Source organism: Ochotona princeps, chromosome 2 (genome assembly GCF_030435755.1).
Source record: "Ochotona princeps isolate mOchPri1 chromosome 2, mOchPri1.hap1, whole genome shotgun sequence".
NCBI classification, from domain to species: domain Eukaryota; kingdom Metazoa; phylum Chordata; class Mammalia; order Lagomorpha; family Ochotonidae; genus Ochotona; species Ochotona princeps.
This window is the reverse complement of record NC_080833.1, coordinates 105,094,224-105,121,030: the sequence shown is the minus strand read 5'-3', so window position 1 is coordinate 105,121,030 and position 26,807 is coordinate 105,094,224. Positions and strand designations below refer to the sequence as shown.

Sequence of the window (26,807 nt, the reverse complement as noted above, 5' to 3'; positions counted from 1 at the left end):
AACCTTTACAACTCGGTTATTTTATTAAATGATGTTAATACACATTTTCAAAAGGATTTGTCGTTGCCTCTCAAGCATGGCCTTGTTTTGCTTTCCACACTGAACACGTGAGAATATCAATCCAACAGAGCTGACTTTAATCTTAACAGGCACCCCCCCCTCATTTAAAAAAAAAAAAAAGGAAAAAATGGGAGGGGGGAGAAGCAGTAATTTACAGCGGCTTCAAAACAATATATCAGCTTCAGCTTAATTCTGCAGGAACCGGTAACTGGAGGACTGATAGTGAATCTCTTGCAATGAAGAAGTGTAGCATATTCACATTATCAAGACAGGTTTTCTGTACCATGTATGTCACACACTGTATTCCTGGTATCAGAAAGGACCAAAGTCCTACTTCTCACCTCACCCTCCCTGGGCTCAGACCAAATACTACTGACCCCTGAAGCTTGTGGGGGCAGAGGGACGCAGGTGGAAGCACTCATCTCAGCCACCAGGAGAAGGAGCTCTTGGAAAACCCCCAAGGGCCCTTGGTCCTGCCCTGCCTCACTCAGCTGCCGTAGTCCTGGCACCGTTGCGCGCTGAGGCCCTCCGTTTAACAACTCGTCTTCTGCTTTCACATGAATCATGCCTTGCCAACACACACTATGCTATGCTTTCTTTAAAAAATAGCTTGTTTATTATTATTTTTAACTCGGTTTGAAGTACAAAAGCATGGTCACGGTAGCTTTAAATCACAGACACAGAAAGAATAAAACCCCTTTCATATTATGAATACCAGAACTGTCCTTTTTGTTGTTGTTGCTTCACTATAGCACATATATACATTGTTGTCTTGAATGCTGTGGAGAGATCTCCTTAAAATGGACAGCTTCACACAGATCCTCACTTCCACCCTGAAACACACTGAACACCTCAGAAAATAAAATCGACCCCCTAGGTCCACCTTTCGGCAAGTGTCCAACAGTATTCCTTCCGTGTGCTAGCCATCACGTTGTGAGGGTAATCACCCTGCCCTCACATTCAGGAAGCCTCCTCCTTCACAGCCCGTTTTCTGATAAAACCAAGCAGTCAGAGAGCCTTTCTGAGTAAACACTATTTTTAACTTAAACAGCAGCAGCAGAAATTCACATTCTTTTATCCAGGATGAAAAACAACACACTTCATTTTTGCAAAAATCATAACAAGAAAATTCTATTTCAGTTCTGAAAGCCAAATGGAATCTCCAGCCCACCCCCACTCTCGTCTTGTGTTTTCCCTAAACTAATGTCTTAGGATTCAACAGGACTATACTTCCTTTGCTCTGCTACACTATGTCTCCTGTCCCCCACACAAGGTCATAGTATCAAGCACTTCTGCAGGGAGAGTTATGGGGCAGAGGCTCAAGAGCACCAAATAAACATCACACACGTGCACTGGGAGACCTGCAGTGTCCTAACCTTGGAACACGCACTGAGCCCCAAGAGGCACCACGGACAAATCACACAATAGCTCGCAAGCTGCGCTGCACACCTATTTTAAGCTGCTTTCTGTGAAAGGCAAGTTTGTAGAATCACCTGGCAATTACTGTCCATCCTCTCCCAACTTGCATATTCTGAGGGATGAACACTGTGCCACTCTTACCCCTCTTCCAGTTAGCTCCACATTAACTTGGGAGGAAGATATATGAAACTCCTGTTGTTCCCTCAGAAACCTACTGCTCTCTTCCCTTCAGCTGCAGATGCTCTGCGTGAACCACGGAGTAAAACACCAGTACCCACACAGGGGTCAGCAGAGCAGTGCTGGTTTTTTAACCTCCCTAGAAACAAGCAATGCAAGCACAGTGACTGCATTCTTCCCCAAAACTAGCTGGGGAAACACAAGCCTTCATGTACTGCGAGAAGGCAAGTGCATATTCACTGGTGCAAAATGACCAAGGGCAGAGAAGTGCTTTCCAGGATGGGGCTGCAGCGCCTGCAGCACGGCCTCCAGCTGCCCAGCAGCCTCCAGGCTACATCTGATGGGGACAATCTCCTGGGAAACCCCAGCAACAAGGGTGAACACAGGTCTGAGCAAAGGGGAAACTGGAGACACAGACCAATGCCTTCTTGTCACTGTTAACTTTGGCGGAACACCTCTAATGATGAACACAACAGGGAGGCAGAATGGTAAAACTATCTCAACTTCTTACATGAAAATCTGTAGGGATGGCTCACAGTCGCACCTTTCAATCAACTGTCAACTGCAGTGACTTCCCATTTTGCTAAAGTAAGAGTGAAAACTGAGAGTGAAAATGCAGGAAGCTAGAGGGCGGGACAACCCAGGTACAACTACCTCAGAATGTTTTCTATTCTCTCATTTACAAAGGACAGGCAAGTCACATTACATGATGTGATTAATGGTTCTTTCCATAACTTGATACGCTGTGGTCACTCTTTGTTTTAACCTTGAAAATGATACCTAGCCTCTCTCATTTCAAGACTTAAGAGAAAAACTTCTACTAGGACAGACAAAGCTTTGTATCAGACAGTACTTTAAGAGTAAGTAGCTGATTCAACAGGAAAAATTAAGATTTTCAGAAGGGTAACATGCCTTCAAAAACAAAAAAAGAAATGAACTTGACAGGCTCCAGGTCTCCCCTCTTCCTTACTTGCAACTTCTTGGCCGTCAGCAAGGCTTGGACCACCCAGGGCACAGAGCCAAGCTGGTCACAACAGTTACTGAGTGGGATCGAGAGAAGGGGCCAGGAATCCTTCGTAGGCTGCTTGGTGAGTCAAGCCCAAAATAATATCCCAACATTGCACATGTTGTCATCTGTACTGATGGAAGTTTTATTTCAAACGTAATAAACTCTTCGGTAGACGGGATCAAAGAAAGATCATTTGCCTCCCCACTCCCCAAGCCCCCAGCCAAATAAAGTGGCTTTGTGTTGTGATTTTTTTCCCCTTCTAAATACAAACAACTTGGGGAAGGAAGGTAAGTGCAGTGGGAAGGAGGACCGGATGGCAAAGTGAAATGTAAGGATATGTAACTTGTTAATTTAGAAGGGAGGCCCTTTGCCATAATAAAAAACAAAAACAAAACAAATCGAGGAAAAACAAAACCAGCATTAAACCGAATTCCTACACCCAATGCTCTCTAGACTGTTCAAAATGCCTTTCCCTTGGTTTCCATCAGTACCTGGGAGGGAAGAATGGGCGTTTTGGTGCAAAGAACGGAGGGCCCCTAGCAAAAGGTGGCCGGGGTCTTTTTAAACTGTGGAACGGGTCTCTGCTGAGGAAAGGTTCCCTAGGCCGAAAGTCCGGCCGGGGACTCCGTAAAATCATGCCACTCCGGCCGATGGTGTCTCTGTGTGAGGGACCCAGGGGGGGGCCACTGCCGCTGCTGCTCCCCCCGCCTCCTCCTCCATGGGCGGGGCCCAGGTGCTCCAGAGAGTGGGAGGGTAGGCTCAGGCTCTCGCGCACACGACTAAGGCCAGGGCCATTCAGGTCCCGCTGGGTGGGGCCCCCATGGTCCCTGGGTCCTGGGAGTACCCCGAAATGCTCAGCCAGAGCCCCTTGAAGGAGGGCACTATGGTCCTTGGGAAACACTGCCACAGCCCCTGCCACTCCATGTTCTGCTAGCGGTGGGGCTGGGAAGGGCACAACCCCAGAGTGGTCGACTGGGGGCGGGGGAGGGGGTGGAGAAGAAAAGGGGACACCACTCCCCCCACTGCTAAGTTCCCCGGAAGGAGGAGCAGGGGGCGGGGCTGGGAAAGGAACTCCACTGTGCTCAGCAGGAGGAGGGGGCGGGGCAGCGTGGCCCAGGGCTGCCTCCTTGGCGAAGGGGTTCGAAAGATCCACAGAGGGTAGATGAGTGGGTGCATCTCGAGAGAAGATACCGCCATGATCCTTAGGAGGGGCGGACGGGGCAGATGTCGGCCCCACTGGATCTCTCTGGAAGGGCGTCCCGTGATCCAAGGGGGACGGGGGCAGATGATGCTCAAATGTTGAGTTGAAACTGTTGGAACGAAAGCTGCCGACACTCTCCTGAAACTGAGGTGCCCGTTCCTTGTATGGTGCTGCTTTAAAGCCAGCAAGGCCGCCGCTGCCCCCACCCCCGAGGGATGCCAGCTCAGAGGCACTTGAGGGGCCATTGTCAAAAGCGCTGCCTGATGTGCTCAGATCAAACCAACCCACCCTTGCAGCCTCGCGCCCATGTCCTCGGTTTCCCTTCCCAGGAACACGGATGGACTCTACAGTCTGGATCGGCTCCCCTGACATCCGCCTATTGGAAGCATTATGGTACCCTAGGGTCTCTATAGGGGCCCCCTTTTCTTCCGTGCTATCAGGCAAGTCTAGGCAGGAGGAGGAGACGCGTGTCTCGATGCGGTAGTGCTCCTCTTGATGCTGGGGGTCAGTGGCGCTCAAGCTGGGCTGTGCAAGGTTGGAGAGAGCAACACTATCGCTTGGAGTGCCCTTGCTGGGGGTCTGGCCAAAAGGCTTCTCATCTGAGGGCTTGCGCGAGGCGTTTTTAAGCATATTCTTAAACTCAATTGTTGACGTGGTGGAAATGGTGGCGGCCAGAACTTTCTCAATGGCTGAGGTGGGAGGGTGGCCTGTGGGAGCAGCAAGGGTGTTCTGTGGAGAGAAAAGGGAGTGCTGTGGGACTGGGTGTGGAGAGTCTGGGTACTGCTTCTGTGGCAAACTGAGATGCCCTGTGGTAGACTGAGACAAACTATTGTGGTTGGAGTCAGGGGTGAAAAACGGCTCGCTCTTACTCGGTGATGGTGACCGATCAGACCCGGGTTCATTCCCCCTTATGTTGAAGGCACCAAATAGCCCAGGGGAAGATGAGAGTCGGTCACAGTTCTCACTGGAGTCCAGGAGGGCCCTTACAGCTGGAGGGAGGGTGGACTTCACCCCAAATTCTTGGGCCCTGTGGCTGTAGCTGGACAGGATTGGCTGGTACTCAGTGGCATCGGGAAGCTTGCTGGACTTGAGGATAGACTTGGCTGGCTTCTTCTCTAGGTTCATCATGGCAGAGGGGGGAGGCCCCGAATAATCAAAATCACGGTAATCTTCATCTTCTTGGAAAGAAGTATCTGGATAGAACTTCTCTTGTGAAGAGTCCATCAGGGACGTTGGTCTCTCCATTCCATCAGAAGTCTGTTTATAGGGAGATTCACTGCCTAGGCCAAAGGGCCGGTATGTAGACACAGAATTGGTGAGCTCTCGGGGGTAGCTTTCATCTCTCCCAGCGGGTGGTGACCTGGTACTGCTGGGTGTTGAGGAGCCCGGGCTAATGATCTTAGAAAGCAGGGACATGGTGTCCACACTGCTGGATGTGGGCTTGTCCATCATCTCATCCTGGGTGGGCGTCCCACTCCGTTCATCCCGCACGGGGGTCCCATCAATGTTGTCGATCGACGTACTGGTAGGGCCACGCTGGAAGTCCGAGGGATGGCTCTCTGATGCAGCACTGGACCCCAAACTGCTCAGGATTGGGATGTTTAAGTTTAAGCCACTGAAACCAGGGTTACCTTTTAAGAAATTGTGGATCTTCATTTCCAGGCTTGGGGAGGTGGATTCTGACTCCAGCTTGGGCTTGGAGACCTCTGAGGACTGGCACATGGCAACTTCAGTAGGTGGGGCGGCAGTGCTGGTACTGTGGGTACCTGTGAACCCCAGGGAGCTGGATGGTAATTTGAAAGTGGGGCTTGGGAGCCCGGGGCTTTGCCCAATTGAGGCCTTGCTGGCTGAAGTGGAGGAGACTTCAGAGGTGGATGAATTAGGAGAATAGCTGAAGCTTTTGGAGATAAACGGCTGAGTACTGGAGGGCAGATTTCTTCCCTTTACAGTTGAGACTGTGGTGCTGGCAGGGGAGGCTGAAGTGCTCTGGGCCATGGCTTCACTGGCTGGAGCTGGGTTCCCAGTAACACTCTGCAGCAGAGATGACAACCCTGGAGAAACAAAGATTAGTGGGGTTAAAGAGAACAATTGCCTGCCACATGGTAAAAACAACACAGGCTAACGGGATGTCCTCATTCATTCTGGTGGGAACCAGAGATTAAAATATCAGCCCACAGGGAATACAGACCAAACAATCCAGGGCTAAATGTCACAGAAAACACTGGCTCTGTTTATCAATATAAAGAGAACAAATTACTGGAATGCGTCCAGTGTGGGCCACCAGGCAACCTGACAGAGCACAATAAAAGGCAACAGGAAGGAGGAGATTTCGATGTCAGAATCATTTATAGTTTCAGCAGGCAAAGCAGGAAAAGAAAGGCAGCAAAATTATTCTCAAAACAATGCTCCCAGCCAGTTTTTCTTAATGCTTGATTTAGGGAAATGTTTCCCTAAATGCAAATAAGTATTCTGCCTTGCCTTTTCCATCTCTACAATTTCTTCTATTCAGCTGTACACTGTTATTCTGAAGAGGCAGCAAGTGCAGATCTCAGAACTTAATTTCAACAGGGAATAATATTCTACACACAACACCACACACACACACACACACACACACACACACACACACACACACGCCCTTCATCCACTGGTTCCTCCCCAAATGGCCACAACAGCCAGCCAGTTCTGAGCCAGGCTGAAGCCAGGACCCAGTCATTCCATCTTGAGCTTCCATTTTGGAGGCAGAGGTCCCAATACTTGAGCCATCTTCCACTGTCTTGCCAGGACATTAGCAGGAAGCTGGACTGGAAGTGAGCTGGGACTCTACCCATCACTCTGATATAGGATGCCCTCACTGCAAGTGGCAGCTTAATCCACTGTTTCACAACACCAGCCCCACCACACAATTCTCATTTTACAGCTTGGAAAATGTAAGGATTACTAATTGGTCCCACTGACAGTAATGGGATTCAGCCTATTCATTGGTAGGCAGTCTTTTCAGAAGCACTGCGGAAAAAAAATTGTGGAGACAAGAACTGAATTTCATTAAAACGCTCCTGTAGACAATGTGTCAGAATGATAGTTTACAAAGAGAAAACAGAACACTAAGAATTCAATCATCTTCTGGAAATACACCCATTTGTGGTTATCAATGAAAACCTTAAATATACACTTCACTTAAATTTGTAGCTTTTAGTCATTGCAGGAACTCATACTATTCCTTAGTAATGACACAGTGAAAAAAAATAGCATATAGTTCAAGTAATGTGTCTTTACATTCTCAATTTTAACCATAATTGTTTAAAGAGTTAACATTCAAAGAATTTCAGTCATTCTATCCTTGTAACATTTTAAAGCCACCTAATCCTAAATAATCTCACATACTTTTCCCTGTTACCCAATAACTCAGTATCTAATTTCCCAACAACGGAAATATTATTATCCTAAAATTAAAAGAAATTATCTCGTAAAGTTCCCTCAAATTTCTTGTCTTCTAACAAGTTTGAGGTCACCGAAACAGCAGTCCTCAAGCACCTAACATGCCATAACCCTATCATTTGATCCCCCTCGATATTGTAAGATATACCCTCCAAAAGATCATCTTGCTAAAGTAGATATAATTTGGTAGCAGGTAAAGTTGCCTTTCACCACTATACAGTACTTTTCTTCAATATCAACAAGTCCTTCTCTATGCTGTGAATGATACAATCAGAAAAATTCCCAATGATAGTGCTCTGAGGAAGCATCTATTCAAGTTGCTGCACACAACAAGAATTCCACTTTCCATGAGGAAATTAACCTTCCTGTTGTATGTCTACACACGTTGTTTTCTAGGGTTCACACTTCTCATTTTGCTGGAACACCTAGTTTTGTTTAAATTTTGCATGATGATATAGTCCACATGAACTGTTGTAGCATTGTGATGAAAAGAAAAGCTTCTTTTTAAGATACAGCACTGTATATAAGAACTTATATAGGAACATCTAAAAATTGAGTTGGAGAATTTTTTTCTTCAAGATTTATTTGATAGGCGGGGTGATGGAGAGATCTTTCATTCATGTGGTCAGTCTCCAAATGCCCACAGGGGCCAGGACTGGGCCAGGTAGAAGCCAGGAGACAGGAACTACATCTGGGTCTCCTACAAGCGTGACAGGGGCCCAAGGACTTGGGGCCATATTCTGCTGTTTTTCCATGCACATTACCAGAAAGCTGGACTGGAAACAGAACAAATATGACTTGAAACATTGCTCTGGTATGGGGTGCCAGTGCCATATGCAGTGGCCTGCCTCATTGTGCCACAATGGTAGCCCCAAGTTTGAGATTTGTACTATAACTGTAAGTTGGTGATAGGAAGGGATTAAAAGGGAGAGATTATAAACAATGTCAATTTCTCAGATGAATTGTCTCTTTAGTGTATGTAGTTACATTTATCATGACAGCATTATCATCAATTAAAACAAAATTTATTTATCTGAAAGGCAAAGAGAGAAGAGCAAGAAAATATTTCTTGTCTGTAGGTTTACCCCCTGAATGCCCTCAAAAGATGAAGCTGGGCCAGGTCAAAGCCATAAGCCTGGAACTTGAAGTCTCTCACATGGCTGTTATCTGCCACTTCCTCAAGTGTGCGTTAGCATGGCACTGGAGTCAGAAGCGGAGCTGGGATTTGAACCCAGGCACTCAAAAATGGGATGCTGATGTCCTCAGTGGCATCTTTACTGTGTCAAACTTTTTTTTTTTTTAAAGATTTTATTTGAAAGGAGGGGAGACAGAGAGAGAGAAAGCAACCTTGCATTTCTGGTTCACTCCACCAATGGCCATAATGGCTAGGGCTGATGACAGGAGCCAGCTGAAACTGGAGCTCGAACTCTGTCCACTTTTCCCATGTATGTGGCAGGAGGCCAAGTACTTGGGCCATCTTCTGCTGCTTTCCCAGGCCATTAGCAGGGAGTTGGATTGAAGCAGAGCAGCTGAGATTTGAACTGATGCTTCAACATAGGAAGCCAGTGTCATGAGCAGCAGCTTAACACACTGTGCCACAGTGCTGCTCCCACCAGCACCAACTTTTTATTGTTACTGCCAACTGATAGAGCAACATGGACTTATTTACTTTACTATTAGTAGCTAGTTTTCCATATACATATTGTAAAACTTATTTATTGGAAAGGAAAAGCACAGTAAGTGAGATTGACTGATTCAGTTTGCTGGTTCACTGCTTAAATGCCCACAATAGCCAGGTCTGGGTCAGGCAGAACCCTGAAACTTCACCCAGATCTCTGTCATGGCTGGCAAGAACCCATGTATGTGGGCCACTGCCTGTTGCCTGCCAGGTACATTTTTGGTAGTAAGTTGAATTGGAAGTAGATGTGGGATCCAGTCTCAGAAACTCCAATAATGGAACATGGGTGTCCCCAGTCACACCTTAATCTGCTTTGCCGCAATGTCCATCCCAAAACTTCTGTTTTAAGACAGAGTTTACGATGTTTGTTCAAACAGAACAGTTTAGGAAGACAGAAAATTAACAAGTGTCTGTATGGCTCTATTTACACAGAGCAGGGCTTCTTAACCCCAGCACTAACAACATGGTGGAATGTGTCATGCTTTGTTGTTGTTATAGGAGATGTAGCCACATACTCCTGGCCTCCACCCACCAGATGGAGGCAACCACACTTTAGCTGTGACAATCAAAAGCAAGTATCTTCAGTCACTGCCAATGTCTCGAGACCAGGCAACTATTACAGAGCAAATCATTACACAGAAGCTGCTCTTCTGGCATTGTAACTCACTGCGAAAGTATACTGAGGTGCTTCAAAAACACCGTGGTGTTATCTCCAGGATACCAGCAGAGACCAGCTGATCTTTATAAAAAACAAAAGGAAGCAATTGCAGGCACAAAACAAAATCTAAGAAGGTGAACAGAGGTTCAAATGTGATTCAGATTGCAGATGACATATTGAAAACAAAAAATGTGTAGCATGAAATAGAAGCCTCAACAACAACAACAAAAGCAGGACACAGAAAACAAGTATTCAGAATTTTTTTTCTTTCCTTTTTGGCAACAGATTAATCTTTCTTTCTGTGTTTAGGTTCAGTTAACATTAAAGTGCAAAAAACTTATCAATCTGTTCTAAAAGCTGGGACCAATGCAGCCCCAGTGGATGAGTGTCCCTGTGGAGGTGAAACACCGGCTTCAGTCTGGCTCTTTATCAAACAGGAAGATGTGCAACTTTAAGCAGGTCACTGAGCTTGTTTCCTTACCTGAAAAGGAAGAGATTAAACTAGATAATATTTAAAGTCTCTTTTAGCTTCAACATAATTCTATTCATTGCCAGCTCGCAGATGATAAACACACAGAGATGGATTAATCATGCATTGCGCAGCTTTGAATTTCTCAGAAACGGAATCCAGGATTAAGCCAGAAACATTCACATTATTCAGGTCCCTCTGGCACACGTCAGTTTACCTTGCAGTGTAGGGGCTGACTGTGTCTGGGTTTTGGAAAGAGCAGACAGTATGCTCTCTGGGGTGATCTCCACCTTGGAGAGGATGTTTGCCAGAGGGTTGTGAGGTGTTGTTGTGGCGGGAGCAGGTGTTTTCAGACCACTGGTGAGGTTGCTGGGACTGGTAGGAGTTGCTGGAGAAGGTCTTGATGCAGGACTGACCCCTGGTGGCAGAAAGATGAACTCAAGAAAACGCAATTCAAAACAACCTTCAATTCCCGACTTTTCACTCACTTCAAGAAGTTTAATAGGTTTTAACAGGAATTCTTCTGTGGCTCACAAATGATCCATATCATAGCTTTTACAGAGAAAAAAAATCTGAAAATTATGTTAATACTTGTTCCTACTTGGAACACTCTAAGTCAGCAAGTACTAATCTATTTGTGCATGTACTTCAGGCCCTGTGGTGCACAGTAAAAGCTGATGGACGCCTGGAAGATCAGAAGCTCCGCAGCCTCCGGGTAACTCACATGACTGGTGACTTCTGCTTTTGCGTGGCCTCTAAACTGAGATTACATAAGTAACCTCCTTTTCACTACAAACACTAGGATGATTTTTAGCATAGAAAAAAGTATATAAAGAGCAACAAACATTTGATTCTTTTGAAAGGTGATAAAAATAGAAGTCATTTTATGAAGAAATGTAAATGATAAGCAAGTGAAAAATTTTAAGCATTTCTTTAATCAAAGGAAAACAAATTAAGACAAATATCATCTTAGGGCTGCATTTGACACTGGTTAAATAAGGCAACGCAGCAGAGGCGGTGAAGAATGACAAAAACACGGCGAGGAACATCTAACAGCGTACGTTCTGGACACCAATGTAGTGAAGACATTGGAAAATCTCAAAAAACTTATATATGTTGATTTTCAAGTCTTTATTCTTTGAGAAATATATATTTTCCACTTGATAAAATGAAAAGATTGGGATTTTCTTCATAATAATTCACAGAAAGACAAAGATGAAAATAGATCTGCTATGGCTTGTTGGATGGGTGGTGACCAGAGAGAAGAACTGTATTTCAATATATTTTCAGGTGAAGTACTTCTAAATGAACCCTTTCTTATTACATAAGATTAAACACTTATTAATCCTTGTGGGAAAGGTTGTAAATTTTTAGAATTCAGTTTATGATGATACTCTTTAACAGTTAAAAACAGAAATATAAACATGTAACAGTATAGGGTCAGGAAACTTATCAAATGCTGGAGAAATGCTAGGCAGCTATTAAAAACATATAGATGCGGGCCTGGCGCGATAGCGTAGTGGTTAAAGTCCTTGCCTTGCACGCGCCGGGATCTCACATGGGCACCAGTTCTAATCTCGGTGGCCCTACTTCCCATCTAGCTCCCTGCTTATGGCCTGGGAAAGTAGTCGAGGACAGCCCAAAGCCTTAAGACCCTGCATCCGCGTGGGAGACCCAGAAGAGCTCCTGGCTCCTGGCTTTGGACCGGCATAGCACCGGCCGTTGCAGTCACTTGAGGAGTGAATCATCGGACGGAAGATCTTCCTCTCTGTGTATCTGCCTTTCCAATAAAAATAAATAAATCTTTAAAAAAACCAAGACCCCCCCAAAAAAACATATAGATGAATACTTGATGATATAAAATGTAGTTGAAGTTTAAATAGCTGGTTTTGAGAAATAGTATATATCAACAATATGCCTCAATTTTTTTTTTTTTTTAAAGATTTATTCATTTTATTACAGCCAGATATATACAGAGGAGAGACAGAGAGGAAGATCTTCCGTCCGATGATTCACTCCCCAAGTGAGCCGCAACGGGCCGATGCGCGCCGATCCGAAGCCGGGAACCTGGAACCTCTTCCGGGTCTCCCACGCGGGTGCAGGGTCCCAATGCATTGGGCCGTCCTCAACTGCTTTCCCAGGCCACAAGCAGGGAGCTGGATGGGAAGTGGAGCTGCCGGGATTAGAACCGGCGCCCATATGGGATCCCGGGGCTTTCAAGGCGAGGACTTTAGCCGCTAGGCCACGCCGCCGGGCCCAATATGCCTCAATTTTTAAAACATTTCATTCTATTTTCATTTTATGAACAATTATTAAAGAAAAATTATTACAACGATCTAATCCTCTAAGCACACACATATGCACAAAAGCAAATACCAGTTTCCTCTGGAGTGGTAAGAGTATAGATGCTTATTCTTTTTGCTTACTTTCTAATTTTTTCATAATGACTATGTTGATTTTTAGAACTTTTTAACTAAAAAAATTAAACACAAAAATCCAGACTGCTGGCTCAATTTACCAAGATGGAAATCTGCCACCATCCTTTATCCTGGGTTTACTTACCCGTGTTTTTCATGACTGATGTCAGGCTGCTAAGGATGGAACTGATCTTTGCAAGATCTACATTGGCCAGGTTTGGCAAAGCCAACGCTGGGGAAGGGGACAGAAGAGAAGTATTTGTGGGCTTTGGAGGTGGTGGGGTTGTTGTCACGGTCACAGGCACTGGGGTACAAGAAGAGGCCTTTGAGAGATTCTCCGTTGTCTTTGTAGGTACAGAAGTTGATACAGCTGACTTTTCCACGGGCTTTTCTTTTCTATCTTCCACTGTTTCCAGAAAGAAAAGAGATATTATAACCCACTACTTTTCAGATTTTGCTTACAATATGGAACAATATGTACTAATATTTCCTGAGCTGGGGTCGGGCTAAGAAGTACTACACTTCAGAGAAATGACGACTCAAGTCATGCTTCTTGTTGTTAAAGTTATGCTCATCATAATTTGCGATCACTTCCACACGCTATATCTGCTTCAAAACAATGTTCTGAATTGTGTATTTTACTTTTAATGATTCCTTTGCACCTTGTTAGTAATTGTGTATTCAATGTGCACATTCCTGGAGTGGCAGGAAAGGAGACGGATGCCACTGAGGAGATGGAGGCATTCGGGGGAGGGGAGAGGAAACGAAGATGACAAAAGACACAAGGTTGTTACTGTGGTAGTGAGATTCCAAAAAATGAGATGAAATAAAATAATAAATGTATACCCTTCTGAAAACATTATTTGGTATAGGTTAGGAATGTTTATTGTGGATTAGCTTGTCTTTTCCATTAATTTGGTAACTTTCTTAGAAACCGTATACATTTCATTGTATTTTCTGTTACCTTCCTAAAATTACTCTACTAGGGGTGCAATTAGGCACTAATTGGTTTAATTCTTGAAACTTTGTTAATATACTCCTTTTTACTTCTTTTAAAGACTAGATAGATGGTATATTTATCACATGCAACAACAGTGAATTCACTTAATGAGAGTAATCATAAACGGCGGAATAGCCAAGAAACAACTCTCCAACCAGGCTATTTCTGAGAGTGGCTGATAAGCGTGGCACTCCAGGAGGGGGATGGGCACCTTGACCCCCATGATAAACGTCGACACACGTGCTGCACTTCAGATGCCTGGCATTCCTCTGCAGCTACCGGAGACTAATGTACACTGCAGTGCATATCTTGAGCAACTATTCATTTAAAAATAGGTTGTCTTTTTTTCTTTATTTGGTAGGCAGAGAAACAAAGGACAGAAAGAGCCCTCCCAAAAGCCAACAACATCCTGGGCCCAGGAACTCAATCACTAAACTAGCACTGCTACCTCCCAGGGTCTGCACTGACAGGAAGCTATTAGAGTCAGAAGTGAAACGGGATTAAAACTCAGGAACTCTGGTCTGAGACACAAGTGTCCTAAACATCACTTTAACCATCAGGTTAACACACACACCGATTAATAATTTCTAACCTACGAGGTGTATCAAATCCTGGACCACTATTCTAGAGAGAATAATGGTATTCTAATGTTTATAAGGACTGCATTCTGCTTTAACAACCGCTTATGACAGATTTGGTGGTGGCAAAGCATGCAATATAGACTAGATTGTGAATCATGTGAGGGTGTACCAATGATTTTGGATCCATCGTCTTCCACATCTGAGAGTTCCATGTCTTCCACATCACGATTATCTGTCACAGGTTCAGGGGTGGCAGACTTCTCACTCTCCACGACCGGTGAGCGAGCTTCCTCACCTCCCATCCCCTGGAAAGGAGACTCAGAACCAGTTGGGGAGGGAGCATCCATGCTTGGGGAAGGGACCGGGGATTCCTCAGGATCAGGGAGGGTTGACTTTAACTGATCCAACTTCTTCTTTAAATTGTTAACTCGGTTAGCGAAGGTTTTATATGCCTAAAAGAGAAAAAAAAGTTTACTCCTCTGGGAAGAGGACCAAGAAGAAATCTAATCAGATGTTCTCATTATTATTAATAACACTACTAAAACAAAACAAGAAAATACCATCTGCATCTATACTATTTCAGTTCCCTGCAGAGCTACCTGAATAAGGAAACCAGAAGGTATCTACACTTCATCCTTTTTCACCTCATCTACTCGTCCACCCAATACTTACTGGGAGCCCAAATGTGTTCTTCTAAGTATTGAAGATATTAAAGTAAAGAAGACAAATATTAAATCCAAATATAAAGGAGAGTCTGGAAAGTGAAATTCTCTTAATTTTTTTTAGTATATTTTTAAAAGATTTATTTATTTTCATTGCAGAGTCCAATTTTTATAGAGAGAAGGAGAAACAGAGAGATTTTCCCAAGCAGTCACAATGGCCAGACCTGAGCCGACCTGAATCTAGAGCCAGGAGCTTCTCCTGGGTCTCCCACATGGGTGCAGTGACTCATGGTTTTGCGCCAACCTTGACTGCTCCCCAGGCTACAAGCAGCGAGCTAGCTGTATGGGAAGTGGAGCAGCCCAGACATGAACTGGCGCCCATATGGGATCATGGCTCATGCAAGGCAAGGACTTGAGCCATTAGGCTACCATGCTAGGCCCAACTCTATTCATTTTAAAACAAGCTTTTTATTTTAGTGCAGTTTTAGGTTCTTAAAATAAATGCAGACAGTTCAGAAGTTCATTTCCATATATCCACACCTACTTTCCCTTATTAGTACATGATTATGAGTATGGTATCTCTGCCACACTAATGAGTCAATGTTGATAATTATTAATAACTAACTGATGTCTGCACTTAGCAGCCAATGTCACATCATAATGGTTAAGCTGCTGTCTGAGATACTGGCATCTCAAATGAGCAGTTAGAGTCCTAGCTGCTGTACTTCCATCCAGCTCTCTTATGTTCCTAGGAAAGCAATGGAAGAAGGCTCAAAGAAATTGGGCCCCTACCGTATAGATGGAAAAACTGGATGGAGTTCCATGCTCCTGGCTTTGGACTGGTGCAGCCTTGGCCTTTGTGGCCACTGTAGCCATTTGAGGACTGAAGCAGTGGATGGAAAGAATCCTGTCTCTCTTTGCCTCCTCTCTCTGCCCTATATAATTCTGCCTTTAAATAAATAAAATCTCAAATCAATCTAATGAACTAAATTTTTTTTCATTTTACTTTATTTTTTTTATAATCTTACTTAGTTACTTAGGGTACAAAGGGTCAAGGGCTACAGGAAAATGGGTAACACCATTGTTTTCACACTAATATCATTTTTCCCCCTGTATCTGGGGTCAGGGGAGAAATAAGGGAAAAGCCCCACCCAGCCTCCTTCCCATCCCAGGTCCCCGATGTGAGGCGCGCTCCGACGGTCCTGCTTAAGCAGTTTTCATAGTTCAACAGTTCTGAATTGCTGCCAATCTTGCTGTTCCAATCGCGATGAAATCTACTCAGAATCTACTGGCTGACAGTCCCTTCATGGATGGGGTTCTGAGATCAGCAGTTCAGTTGGAGAGATCTCCAAAGAAACTTCGTCTGAGGTGATCTCAGACCTGATTCCCGTGTGTGCTCACCAGTACAGGGTCAGGCACAGTCCGTTGCCAAAATCAGCTTATGCACATGCTGGTCGTTGCAATTGCTAGGTCAGTTCTGTTTCCAGATCCGTCTTCCACACGAACCAATGGGTGTTGTAGTCCAGCCTGATCCTGTCCACTTCATACTCGGCCCTCACGCAAACCAGTGGGAGCTGCAGCCTAGGTGGGGCGACTCCCCATAAACCTCACCAGGCCTGCCCCTACCCTGGTCCCCATGCTTGCCAGAATGTACCGCAGATTTATTCAGTCTGTCCCATGTCCCATCTAGCTCTCGTACATGTCAATGGGCATTGAAGCCTACCTAGTTAAACCCAACCAACCCTATCACCTAGTCCACACACACACTGGCGGGTACCCCCCTGTCCAGCCACCCCTTTCCCTGTCCTGGTTCTTGTGCTCTCCAGTGCGAGTGGAAACCCAACAGGGAGGTGCCCACTATCTCCCTACTAGGCCGCTCCAACTTCCGGATTATGCACTCTCCAGGTGGTTCTGGAGTTTAATTAACTAAATTTTAAAAAATGAAAGCACACACTTTATTCAGATTTGCTCTTTTTTTTTTTTTGGAAGACATGTAGCAAATTTTGTAAAATGAAAGCCTTTTATGATAACACCAAAAAATTAAACATTAATTTACAATGGGTAAAATTATAGCTCATCATGTCACAAAATAAAGACAAGTAACTTTGCTTTTTCTTCTAGAAACATCAATTAATATGCCTTCATTACTGCTTTTTTTAATTTTGATAAACTTTACATAGTTGATTAGGGAACAAAGGGTCAAAGGTTATAGAAAAGTGGATAAGACCACTGTTTCCACATTTGTATGTGTATGTGTATCTGGGGTAAGGAGGGAGACCAAGGGAGAAGCCCCACTCAACCTCCCACCCCATCCCAGGGTCCCTGACATGGGGCACAGATTGGCTCCTTTTTCCAATTCAATACCCCATTCAAGATCATATTTAGTAGTTAGGTCTCATCTTGTTTGAGGTCTTTCTTCTCTTCTCTTCTCTTCTCTTCTCTTCTCTTCTCTTCTCTTCTCTTTCTCTTCTCTTCTCTTCTCTTCTCTTCTCTTCTCTTCTCTTCTCTTCTCTTCTCTTCTCTTTCTTTTCTTTCTTTCTTTCTTTCTTTCTTTCTTTCTTTCTTTCTTTCTCTCTTTCTCTCTTTCTCTCTTTCTCTCTTTCTCTCTCTCTTTCTCTTCTTTTTTTACTGGTGGAAAACATATTTTTAGAATTAGGTAGCTGGATGCAGTTTAGGTGATCCCCATTTTGTTGATGTCATCCAGAGCATCGTAATCAGGAGCCAGCCATATGTATACCTTCTTTTCCTCAACAGGTCTGATCAGGGTATCGACCTTGGCCACATCAGTGTCACAGAGCTTCTTCAAGGCTTGGATGACCTGGTGCTTGTTGGCCTTGACATTCACAATGAACACGAGTGTGCTGTTGTCTTCTGTCTTCTTCAGAGCAGACTCTGGTCAGGGGAAACTTGGTGATGGCACACTGGTCAAGCTTATTTTTCCTCTTCTGAGGGTATTTGCACTGCTGCCTCAGGCACAGTGTCTTGAGCTGCTGGAAGGTGGGTGACGTGTGGATCTTCTTCTGGATGCCTTTCATCATCACCTTCTCGGCTTCCAGGCTTTCGTTGGCTTTGGCTTCAGAGGGGCAGGGGCTTCCTTCTTTGCCTTCAGCACCATCTTGGTGAAAAGGTGTATTGGACTTTTCTCCTTTTTCTGACTATTCTGAGAAGTGTCAACCAGTTATTGCACTGTCAACTGAGATTTCTTTTTCTCTTAATTAGACTGGTATGACTCCATACAGCATTAAAGAGGGACATGAGTTTTGGAGGATTAGGGGCAGAGTGCTATAGCTTAAATAATTCCTCCCGGAAAACACACAGGATTTAGTCCCCAAAGTCTTATGCTGATTCTACCAAGCGGGTGGAAATATAACACAACCATGATGTTTACAGTTGGAACCTTCGGGAGGTCAGTAGATGCGACTGGGTCACTAGAGTGGATGCCCTGTGATTGAATCCTGGTGGCTTAGTGCCTCTTTGCCTTCAGTTAACTCAGTCAGTTTACACAAAGTTTCTGAAACAATGTTTCCATCCAATTTTCTGGTTAAATAGAAGTATAATACTTGGGACTAATTTTATGTACTGTGACAGTACCTTAGCACAGGCCCTTTCAAAAGGTGCATGGACTTAGGTAAAGCACAATATTCAGAGACTGTGGGTCTGAGCTTTAGCACTAGAAAGTCCCAGGTCTTGGGCCCGGCTGCGTGGCCTAGCGGCTGAAGTCCTTGCCTTGAACGCACCGGGATCCCATATGGGTGCCGGTTCTAATCCCGGCAGCTCCACTTCCCATCTAGCTCCCTGCTTGTCGCCTGGGAAAGCAGTGGAGGACGGTCCAAAGATTTGGGATCCTGCACCCGCGTGGGAGACTCGGAAGAGGTTCCTGGTTCCAGGTTCGTGGCTTCGGATCGGTGCAGCACCAGCTGTTGGGCTCTCTTGGGGAGTGAATCATTGGATGGAAGATCTTCCTCTCTGACTCTCCTCTTTGTATAGCTGACTTTGTAATAAAAATAAATAAATCTTAAAATGAAAAAAGAAAGTCCCAGGTCTTAATTTTTTAAAAAAAGATTTATTTATTTTTATTGGAAAGACAGATTTATAGAGAGGAGACAGAGAACAACCTTGAGCAAATCCAAAGCCAGGAGCCTGGAGCTTTCTCCGGGTCTCCCACGTGGGTGTAGGGAACTAAATGAGAAGTGGAGCAGCCGGGACTTGAATCGGCACCCATCAGGAATCCGAGTGCTTGCAAGGCAATGTTTTAGCACTGAGCCATCACGCAGGGCCTCCAGATCTGATTTTGGTTCTACCACTTGCTGGCTGTTTCATTATGTCTAAGGTCACTAAGTCTCTTTATAAAATACGGAGATGGTAATGCTTCTTTTCTCTTTCTCCTTCCCCCCCCCCTTTTTTTTTTAAGATTTATTTATATTTTTTTAGTGGAAAGTCAGAAGGAGAGACAGAAAGATCTTCCATTCACTGGTTTACTCCCAAAGTGGCCACAACAGCTGGAGCTGAGCCGATCCAGCGCCAGGAGCCTCTTCCAGGTCTCCCACGAGGTGCAGGGTCCCAAAACTTTGGTCCATCCTCGACTGCTTTCCCAGGCCACAACAAGGGAGCTGGATAGGAAGCGCAGCAGCCAGGACATGAACGAGCACCCATATGGGATCCCAGCGCATACAAGGTGAGGACTTTAGCTACTAGGCTACAACGTCAGGCCCTGGTAATGTTTATTTTCCATAGAGAGCCTAAATATGGTCTTTTAAGTTTTGGAGATATTACAACAATATCTACAATATATGTAAATAGTCTGTAACACATGGTAACCACTCAGTAAAGGATAGCTCTAATATAGGATTACTTACATTAGCTACTACTTTTACTTCTTTGTACTGTGCTTCATAGAAAATTCCAGCATTTTCCAGTGCTTCTGTTAGTGAGGGACCATTTTTCACTTGTTTATCCAACCCGTTCACAAATTCCTCCAGTTTGGAACTTGCCTCTTCAAATTCTTTGGAGAACTTTTTCCCTCCTGTTTTATCTAAAATAACAGAAAATATTCATTTCAGGATAAAAATTAAAATATATACATATATAATCCTTTCAAAAAATCTGCTGCTGTTGTTCTGTGTTTCTATTCTTGATGCAGTTACTGTGTAATATTTTTAGATTCATAATTAATGTAATGAGGCTTTTCCAATCACAGGCACACAAAAAGTTGTATAAAATTATTTGGGCTATGTATGAAAGGTATATGTGAAGTATAAATTAATTCTGTATATAGATTTGGGTACTATCCCTAGATATCTCGAGTGTATAATATTCTAAATTTGGAAAAACTCTAAGATCTGAAACATTTCTGATTTGAATCATTCTGGATCAGGGACGTTCAACCTGTGTTAAAACTGTTCACGGGGTGGACTCTGGCCTAGTGGTTAAGACACCCTCATTTGCCATCACAGTTCCTCAGCATGATACCAGCTACTGACCCCAGCTTCTTGTTAATGAAAACCCTGGGAGGCAGTTGAGATAGCTTGGGCAGAGTCTTACCATCCTCAGGTGGGAAACCTGCACTGTGTTCCTAATCTTGATTCCTCAATCACTGCAGGTAATTTGGAGGAGTGAATACGAGATGGGCGTTCTTAATTCTCTCTCAAAAATAAATAAGCAAAGAGAAACAGGTTTCTTGTTAGCAGAAACCTCACAATGCATATCCGCATAAACCTGAAGGAGAGAATTTGTATTACAATTGAGGCAGAGGGGCCAGCCTTATGGTGCAATGAATTCAGCTACTGCTAGCAATGCTGGCAGCTCTTATGCGCTATGACTCAAGTGCTAGCTGCTTTACTTCCAATCCAGCTCCCTGCTGATATGCCTGGGAAGGCAGTGGAAGACGGTTAAAGTGCTTGGGTCCCTGAAACTCATGTCCCAGATGGAGTTCCAAGATTCCGGCTTCAGCCTAACTCAATGAGGGCTGTTGTGGTCATCTATGGAATGAACCAGAGGATGGAAAATCTCTCTCTCTCTTTTTTTTTTTAAGATTTATTTTATTTTTATTACAAAGTCAGATATACTGGGAGGAGGAGAGTTAGAGAGGAAGTGGAGCTGCTGGGATTAGAACCAGCGGCCATATGGGATCAAGGCGAGGACCTTAGCCACTAGGCCACGCTGCCGAGCCCGGAAAATCTCTCTTGTTCTCCCTCTTTGTAATTCTGCCTTCCAAATAAGCAGTCTTTAAAAAAAAAAAGTCGAAGAATATTTAATTAAAAGTTTCCTAATTAGGTACTACATTGTTACTTAGGAACAAAAAAGAAGCTCATTTGTTCACTTATGCTGTAACTTTCACATCGTAGTAGACAGATATATCTTTTTTGTTGTTTATTTACTTATTCTTTTAATTTGAGAAGCCGAGAGACAGGGAGAGACAGTGTTTCTCTCCGGTGGTTAATTTGGCAAGTAAACGCAATGGCCCACACTGGGCCGCATCTGGAGGTGGGTAGATTGCTGGAGTTGGGTACTCAATACGAGTCTCCCAAGAGGGTTGCAGGGACCCAACAATTTGATCCACAACCAGGACTTCCCAGGATCTGTATTGGCAGAAAGCTGGATTCCTACTGTAGCTGAGATTTGAACCCAGACATATTGATACAGGACATAGGCATCTTTATCCTTCTCTTAACCTTTAGGCTAAACTAACCTGCCCCTGGATATATATACCTTTTGGAACAGTGAAGATAATGGCTCTTTGTGTATTATACTAATTTTTTCTTCCTATCTGAAAAAGACCTTCAAATGATCAAATATATAGCTCAGTCTTAGTGACTGCTAGAATATGACTCTGGATATTGGTATAAATTTTGGCCTTCCTCTCATCAGCCGTGTGCCCTTGATGAGTTATTAATCTTATTATGACACCTCAGAATTCTCAATTATAGAGCAGATTTTGAGGAGAATTGTCAGCTTCTAGCTGGCCTGCTCACCTCGCTATTCTCTATAGCAAGATGTTGTCCCTAGCTGGCCTGAATATCTGTTTCTCCCATGCAGCTCATTCACTAAATCTAACCCCGCCCACTCGAAAAACAAAACCAAACCAAAAAACAAACAAACAAACCAAAAACCAAAAAGCATGGGTCTGAGTTATTTGTAAGGGTTAGATTAGATAAAATGTTAAACCAAGGTATTGTGCAGAAACAAAATAGTCACCCAAATGAATAGCTAGAAGTCATTTACTTGTTATGTATTAAATATTACTCTAGGCACTGGGGCACAGCAATAAACAAAGATAAAATTGTGCTTTTGTGAGGCTTATATTCTAATGAACTATGAGTAATTACAATGTTATGAAAAGAGACCAACAAGATTTTATGAGCCATTAGTGTGATTTCATTAAAAAACATGCTCCAAACAATGAAAACCACAGATAACCTAATACACAAAGAAAACATTAGAAGTAAAGGGAAGGAGAGCCAGCTTTAGGCGTCTAGATTGCTTTGTACCTAGGCAAGTGTTACACTGCTGGGAGAAAAGCAGCCAACAGCTTGTGGCAGTCTGGGCCTGGTTAGTGCCAAATCTGTTTACTAGCATGTCCTGTCTGCATAACTGCCAACTGACTCTCTCTCTCAAAAAGGTATGTGGGGAAGTGGGCCATGATGTGCCACTCCTTCCCCCAGGCATACTTCCTACCACCACGGGGTGGGTGGGGATGAGGGTTGGGGAACTTCAGACTGGGGAAGGAGTCTGGGGACATGTTGGAGCATGGGCCGCTGAGGTAATGTTTGACAGGAGTGGAATGACACCTGAGGGCATCCATGGACCAGGCCATTGTACTCACAAGCAGGTAAGGGAGCTGAGGTGGTGAGGTGGGTTTAGAGAGAGGGAACCAGAGAGCATGTATGGGTCAGGTCAAAACAGCTGCCCTCATAGGCTAACTGCTGCCCACGGGTACACACAAACGCTGCAGCTGGGGTGGAGAAGGGCGGTATGCCTGGTGGGTAAGGTCACAGTACTTGCCTGACAGTGTCAGGGCAGGGGGCGGGCAACATCAGGCTGGGTCGCAGCACCCACAAGAATGCAAGAGAACCGGATATGGGAACAAATTCTATAGCGGATTTGTAGGCTTGCTTCTGTGGGACTGCAGTATATGCTGGTTTGCACGAGTACTGAGAGTAGGGATGGGACAAGCCAGGCTGGATCATAGAACTCACCCTACAGAAACCTACCTGACATTTGCAGGAGCTGGGGCTGGGAAGAGGTCAGTCAAGGAAAGACTGCAGAACCTTGTGGCACATGTAAAGATCAGGACCATGGGCAGAACACCACCAAGCATGAGTGTGGTGCCCACTGGCATAAGTGAGTTCCAGGTCTGGGAGTAGGCTTGGTAGGAGAACTTGGGAAACTCTCCTGCTAGGCCACAGCTCCCGCTGCAGAGTACAACAGCTGGGGCCGAGGTGAACCAGGACAGGTAAAGGTGGGTCAGTCAGCAGCACTGACTGGTCCATGTGACAGCCAGGATGGGGTACAGGCCACCCCAGGATGGGTTAGGCTGCAACACTTGCCCACAAAAGCTGAATACTACAGGTGGGCCATGTCAAGCTAAGTCAAATTACCCACCAGTAAGCCCAAGATTTTGGGCTAGGAATGGATCTGGCAAGGGATCTTTAGGGACTTTAGGGTCTCCCCTGCTAGGCTGTAGCTCATGCTGGTGAGCATGAGAGGCAGGGCTGGGGGTAGTCTGGGCTGAACATGGCTACAGCACCCACAGCACGCATATGGGCTGGGTCTGGGGCACGTTAGACTGGACTAGGCCACAGCACTTACTGGCACTGGTAAGATGAGTGTGGAACAGGCTGAACTAGACTGTGGTACCCTCCTGTCCACATGAGAGCTAGATCAGGGGGCAGGCCAGGCTGGGCTAGGCTGTAATGCCTGCTGGAAAGGCTGGAATGGGTGCAAGCCAGTTGGATTAGACTAAACTACCCAATGGTGAGTGCCAAGACTTGGGGTGGACCATGCCAAGGCAGGTTTCAACATCTGCCAGCACATGCGAGATCTGGGACTGAGAGCAGGCCTGATAAGGGAACTCTAGAGAACTTTCGTACTAGACTGCATATCCTGTTGGTAAGCACAAGAGTCTGGGCTGGTGGTAGGCTAGCGCAGGCTGGGCCAGTTCGCAGCACACATGGGCATTAGTGAGAGCCAGGAAAAGGTACAGGCCAGGTCATGTTGGACTGCGCCAGATCACATGAGGGCCAGTGGTGGGGTTGCTGCACCTATAGGCGAGAGCTGGAAAATTCCTCCCCACATTGGAGTTTCTAAGGCGTTATCAAATGACTGTCCCCCATCATCAGGAACTAATGTAGTCTGACAGCAAGCAGTGGCTCCCCCTCCTTCCTCTATCAGTGGACTTAAGAGAGAAAAAGAATTGAAACATTTGTCCCACTCACCTTCCTCCATGCCTGGAAGACTCTGCCTACCCTAACTGGAGGCCCACACTGGTGTGTATCCCTCTCAATTACGTAAGTAATATTAAAAATAAAATAAAAATTCTAAAAAAGGAGGAGAGAATTACTAATGAAATTTATATGTATAAAATAATTACCTGGTAAGTCAGAGGTACAAGTGCTTTCTACACTCTAATGTTTTCCTGAGAAGTTAAGTCAGGTCTGTTTACCTGAAAACAACAGATCTGGAAAGAAAAATCTCAATTATTCTATTTAAAAGGATGTATGTGGGCTAGGTGTTTGGTACAGTGGTTCGGTTGCCACCTGGGTTTCAGTTCCAGCTCTGCTCTTCATTCTAGTTTCCTACTGATGTGTGTCTTGGGAGGTAGCAGGGGATGGATTTAATGCTTGCATTCCTACTACTCACGTGCAGACTGAGTACCCAGCTGCTGGCTTTGGCCTGCCCTAACTCCGGGTGTTGTGAATAGACTTCCTTCCATTTTTCAAATAAGTAAATTTTTAAAAATACATAATTATTACCTTTCAAGCATTTGAGAGTTTCTGTGCTGCACACATCCACCCGCATGGTTGACAACTGTTTTTCCTTCAATTCTATTTGATCCTCTGAGCGCTTATACAGTAACAGCTCTTCAATGAGGGCCTGAGACTGAACACAGATCAGAAACATTTTTCATTTACAAGATTACTTAATTATTTATATTTTATCTCCTATTTAAACAAAGAAACTAAAACCTAACAAGATCTTGAGGGAGGGAACCTCTACTTTTTCTCACAGTCAATGATCAATTCTGATGCCAAAATGATATATATCCATTTACACAGGAGGAAAGATCCTTTCCATTAATCATTGCAGATTAATTTACAGATACAGGGTTAAAACTGAAATAAACAAAGTTCTACTTATAGTTCTTTCTAAATTTAATTATGTAAGCATAATCTTTTGTCTTAAGAAATTGCCTTTTAGGGCCCGGCGGCATGGCCTAGCGGCTAAAGTCCTCGCTTTGAACCCGCCGGGAACCCATATGGGCGCCAGTTCTAATCCCGGCAGCTCCACTTCCCATCCAGCTCCCTGCTTGTGGCCTGGGAAAGCAGTCGAGGACGGCCCAATGCATTGGGACACTGCACCCATGTGGGAGGCCTGGAAGAGGTTCCTGGTTCCCGGCATCGGATCGGCGCGCACTGGCCCGTTGCAGCTCACTTGGGGAGTGAATCATCGGATGGAAGATCTTCCTCTCTGTCTCTCCTCCTCTCTCTGTATATCTGACTTTGTGATAGAAATAAATCTTTAAAAAAAAAAAAGAAATTAGCCTTTTATTAAGAAATGACTAATTTATCAGAGTTCAATAGAAAGATGAACCCTTTTGTTGGCAAAAAAATTAATATAGAACTCAGCTGCTAATAGATATTCTGGAAGAAAGTTATTTCTTTTACTGGGAGAAAATATAAAACTTCAAGAAATTTAATCTCAATCTGGAATTCCTTAAAACTTAAGTGACATACAACTGGAGAAAAAGAAATCTTACTAGACCACATAGGAAAACACAAAAGTTAGCATATTCTGTAACTTACTCGAAATTCAGCAACTATCTTAGACTTGAGAGCAGCTTTTGGATTTGTGGATGCTGTTGGAATTAAACAGAAAGCTGTTGAGTATAAAGGAGTTCACTAAAATTCAAGAAAAAATTTAGCTTTTTAGTTAAGGGTATACTCCAAATATATGTCAAACATGCACATTTAAATCATAAATCCTAGAATACATGACCATGAACTCTAAACACGCTCAAGCAGGATTAATATAAAAATGTACTATTTAGTCAGACTAAACTACTTACCTCACCAGGACCTTGAAGCATAAAGTACTAGAGTTATTGGCTTGCTGAGATACATGAAGTACTTTGTTTTCCTAGTCTGATTGAGTGAAACAGGATCTCAGTATCTCAAATTAAGAGTGTTCAGGAACAGGACATCCAATTAATCCTGAGCACTGGCAGAAAAAAATTATTTACAAATATCAACTCCACTTCCTGTGTATTGAGCTTCGGATTCCTTTTTCTGCTGACTCAGTTCATACTAAACATCAGCAAGAAAGGTCTAAGGATATCACCACCTGTGGTTGAGCTTTGGCTGACATGGTGATTCTTGGTGATCCTAAGCATGCAACTTATGACCAAAAGTATATCACAGGACTCCCTCAATCGAGATGGATATCACATGCTTGCTGGAGCAAAACCATCCCAACAGTTTTTCTTCACCTCCCACTGCTCCCTGTCTTTTTCATTGGTCTCTCCATACCTACATGTTTCTTGCAATAGTCCTCGGTTTGCCCACAGCAGCCTAGCACATGCAGTATTCCTCTCCCTTGATCTCATGCTGGGTGAACTGATAAAACATTACAGGAGCTCCAGTTAAGACAACAAGCTTCTGGCCAGGATTTGAGGCCCATGCCTAATTTGTTAGAGCATATCCCCAGATCTGAAGGATTTCACGGCTCCCACAGAAATGCTTCCGAATGCCTATTCTCTTCTTCAGCTCTGTTGTTTAATTTCAGCTGCCTGTCTAACATCATATATCTTGAGAATTAGCTTG

The 26,807-nt window shown here is 44.3% G+C and overlaps 1 protein-coding gene across 4 annotated transcripts in view; it reads right to left on the bottom strand.

Moving 5' to 3' along the window:
- Positions 1-4: 4 nt before the first annotated feature.
- Positions 5-26,807, bottom strand: part of RPRD2 (regulation of nuclear pre-mRNA domain containing 2) — a 75,763-nt gene continuing 48,960 nt past the window's right edge. For 2 of the 4 annotated variants that reach the window (XM_004588855.4, XM_004588856.2), the window contains 7 exons: positions 25,791-25,843; positions 24,741-24,867; positions 19,626-19,801; positions 14,277-14,559; positions 12,672-12,932; positions 10,327-10,527; positions 5-5,917 (listed from right to left, as the gene is read on the bottom strand). In XM_004588855.4, coding sequence (XP_004588912.2) covers positions 3,150-5,917; positions 10,327-10,527; positions 12,672-12,932; positions 14,277-14,559; positions 19,626-19,801; positions 24,741-24,867; positions 25,791-25,843 — 3,869 coding nt within the window. In that variant the 3' untranslated portion in view covers positions 5-3,149. The remainder of the gene's footprint in view (positions 5,918-10,326; positions 10,528-12,671; positions 12,933-14,276; positions 14,560-19,625; positions 19,802-24,740; positions 24,868-25,790; positions 25,844-26,807) is intronic. The other 2 variants (XM_036494340.2, XM_036494341.2) reach the window with 1 other exon arrangement.